The 2,616-nt window shown below is 38.4% G+C and overlaps 1 protein-coding gene across 1 annotated transcript in view; it reads left to right on the forward strand.

Annotated features, from left to right (window-relative positions):
• Positions 1-2,616, forward strand: part of LOC119589228 (guanine nucleotide exchange factor DBS-like) — a gene marked incomplete at its 5' end in the record, with an annotated part of 32,758 nt that overhangs the window by 19,209 nt on the left and 10,933 nt on the right. Inside the window, 4 exon segments of the mRNA XM_037937832.1 lie at positions 398-523; positions 661-927; positions 1,378-1,491; positions 2,165-2,356. Of these exon segments, the coding sequence (XP_037793760.1) occupies positions 398-523; positions 661-927; positions 1,378-1,491; positions 2,165-2,356 (699 nt within the window).

Raw genomic sequence — 2,616 nt, forward strand, 5'->3', positions numbered from 1 at the left:
GGATGGCGCGGATCAGCAATATAGGAAACGTGCCACTCTGTTTGCCACACTTGATGCCACTTTATGTCTGACATATGATTAGGATTGCTTTTTAGTACTGTATGTGTCTCTCAGTGTTAACTCTTTTCTGTGTTTGTGAACATATACTATTTTAAACTGAACTGTTTAAATTACACTTATATCCTGTGTATGATAACTTATTCAGGTGAGAGTTCCAATGCTATTGTCTGTGCTCTCTCCACAATGTCTCCTCACTCTTAACAAAGTAAAATTTATCACTTTTCCTGCCATTTGAACTAGGCAAGGAAGCTTTAGTTTGTGGCCTTATTGGAGTGTGGTGGCATGTTCGCTTGTTGTCCCTTCCTTCCCGAAACCCTCCACATCCCTCTGGTTGCAGGCAGTGGAGAAGTTCAGCGCCAACACGCAGGAGATCAGTGCCTCCTTGAGAGCTTTCACACAGAAGTTGCAGGAGACGGAGTTCCCCAATGATGTTACCTCCACTGAGGAGCTGCTCCAGTCTCAAGTAAGTATAATTTTTTTTTTCTGTAGTCGTCTGGATAAGCTATCTTGTATACACCTCGTTTGAAGTTGTTGTATCATATGAAGAAGATGTGCAGATTTTGATGCTTTGAGTAAATAAGTAATACCTTTTGTCTTCAGACTTCTGAATACAATGCACTGAAAGATGACCTGTTGTCGGCCTCCCGCCATGGAGAAACTCTACTCAACTGTATTAAGCGCCCTGGGGAGCCTCGCACAGCCCGTCTGTGTCCCGACAAGTTGATCAATGTTACAGCAGTAGAACGGCTGTTGGTGCAGCTGGAAGAGACTGAAAGAACCTTTGATGAGTTCTGGACTCGACACGAGGGACGGCTCACACAGTGCCTCCAGCTGAGACGCTTTGAGACCGATTTTAGGGAGCTGCAAGTGAGTGCCCTCTGTCCTTATAGACAGTCCGGGGTCTTTGGATGGAACAGTACATTCTACAATTTTCTGAGAAGTGTTTTAAATTAATTAATAAAAATCATATTTTCATTTAAAAAATGTGCAATATTCCCTTCAAAATTCTCCATATATCCTATGTGCATTTGTAATGTAATATGTTACCAGAGAATAGGCATTACTTTCAGAGAGAATGTTTACCTTTGGCGAATGAAGTGTGTACTGTCTGTTCTAGGATTGCTTTTTTTTCCTTTATATGTCTACACTTTTTTTTTAATCTTTTAATTATCAATTCAGTAAGCACACAATTAATTAATGGTCTTTCACAAAGAATATTTTTCCATCCATACATGCTTAAAATCATAATGAATGAGTAATGTACCCTGACACAAAACAGGTATGATTATCTTGAGGTAACATGACGTTCTTTTTCAGCAATGCCTGGAAATTTCACTAAAGCAGTTGTCTGCAATGTCAGAGATTGGGGATTCAGTGCACCATGTCGACCAGCTGTTGGCAGAAGCTCAGGATTTCCATATGATGACTGCGGTAAGTCATCTTCTTTGTTTGCGCTTGAATGGAAGTAGTGTGGGAGTAAATAATTCCATGTATGTTACGTTTCTTGTATTCTGGAGTTCTTTGTTCTCATTCATGAATTTTTTTTTTCACAATGCACTGTTGTGAATTTTTTTTCATTAATGGCAAAGATTTGCTTTATATCTTCCAACAGAGTGACGAGTCTAGAGTTCTTCCTTTGCTTTTCTGATGTTCGCATGTATCCTTGACAGTTTAGCTTCTATTAGAACTAATTTGTAAAAGAAAAATGTATATTTTAATTTGGTTTCGACATCTGTTTCAATGATTAATGTCACACCCTAATAATCAAGTACCAAAGAGAATATACTACCATAGTAAGGCTCAGAAGAAAAAAAAAAATTCTTCTGTAATAATTAGTTGGAGCAGCAGAGGTTTCCGTAATCCTTCACAACCCCTCGTACTGAATAGGAAAATTTCTGTAAGGTTTCAGTGCTATTCAAGATGTGAAGATGATATATTCAGCCATTTCCTTATTCTCAGGGACCCTAAAGTTTGCTCGAGATAGATTTCTCTGTATTTAAGAAAATCTTTGTATGAAGAAAGTATTGTTAACTTACATCAGACTTTGTAAAATGTACTTATGTAAACTATACTAAATACAAAGCATAAACCTTTCTTTATGCAGGACCAGCTGGAAAAAGCAGAGGAGCTACGCATCATCGGCACACAGTTGATTGAAAGTCAGCATTACGCCGTAGACTCCATTCAGCCAAAGTGCGTAGAGCTAGTAAGGATGAGGGATGCTTTCCACGACCGCATAACAAACAGACTGGAGACGTTACACAAGTGCCGAGACTTACAAGAGCGCATTGAACAGGTAAGCCTAACAGGAGTTAAGTTTACCATATATATAAATAAATAACTTGATTCAAGGACCTAAACAAGTATGAGGTGTGATATAATTAAGGTTCTATCAGACGCTTGGTTTGTTTCTGTTTATTTATGTTAACACAAACAGCTTTTAGACTGCTGCTTCTCACCTGTTTAACAAGAGCAAAGGATGTTACTAGTTATCATTGTAAAGGGAAGGAGATATGTATACCACGTCCTCTTTATATGAGATAGTTACTGATTATT

The sequence above is a fragment of the Penaeus monodon genome, chromosome 25 (genome assembly GCF_015228065.2).
Source record: "Penaeus monodon isolate SGIC_2016 chromosome 25, NSTDA_Pmon_1, whole genome shotgun sequence".
In the NCBI taxonomy this organism is placed as follows: Eukaryota; Metazoa; Arthropoda; class Malacostraca; order Decapoda; family Penaeidae; genus Penaeus; species Penaeus monodon.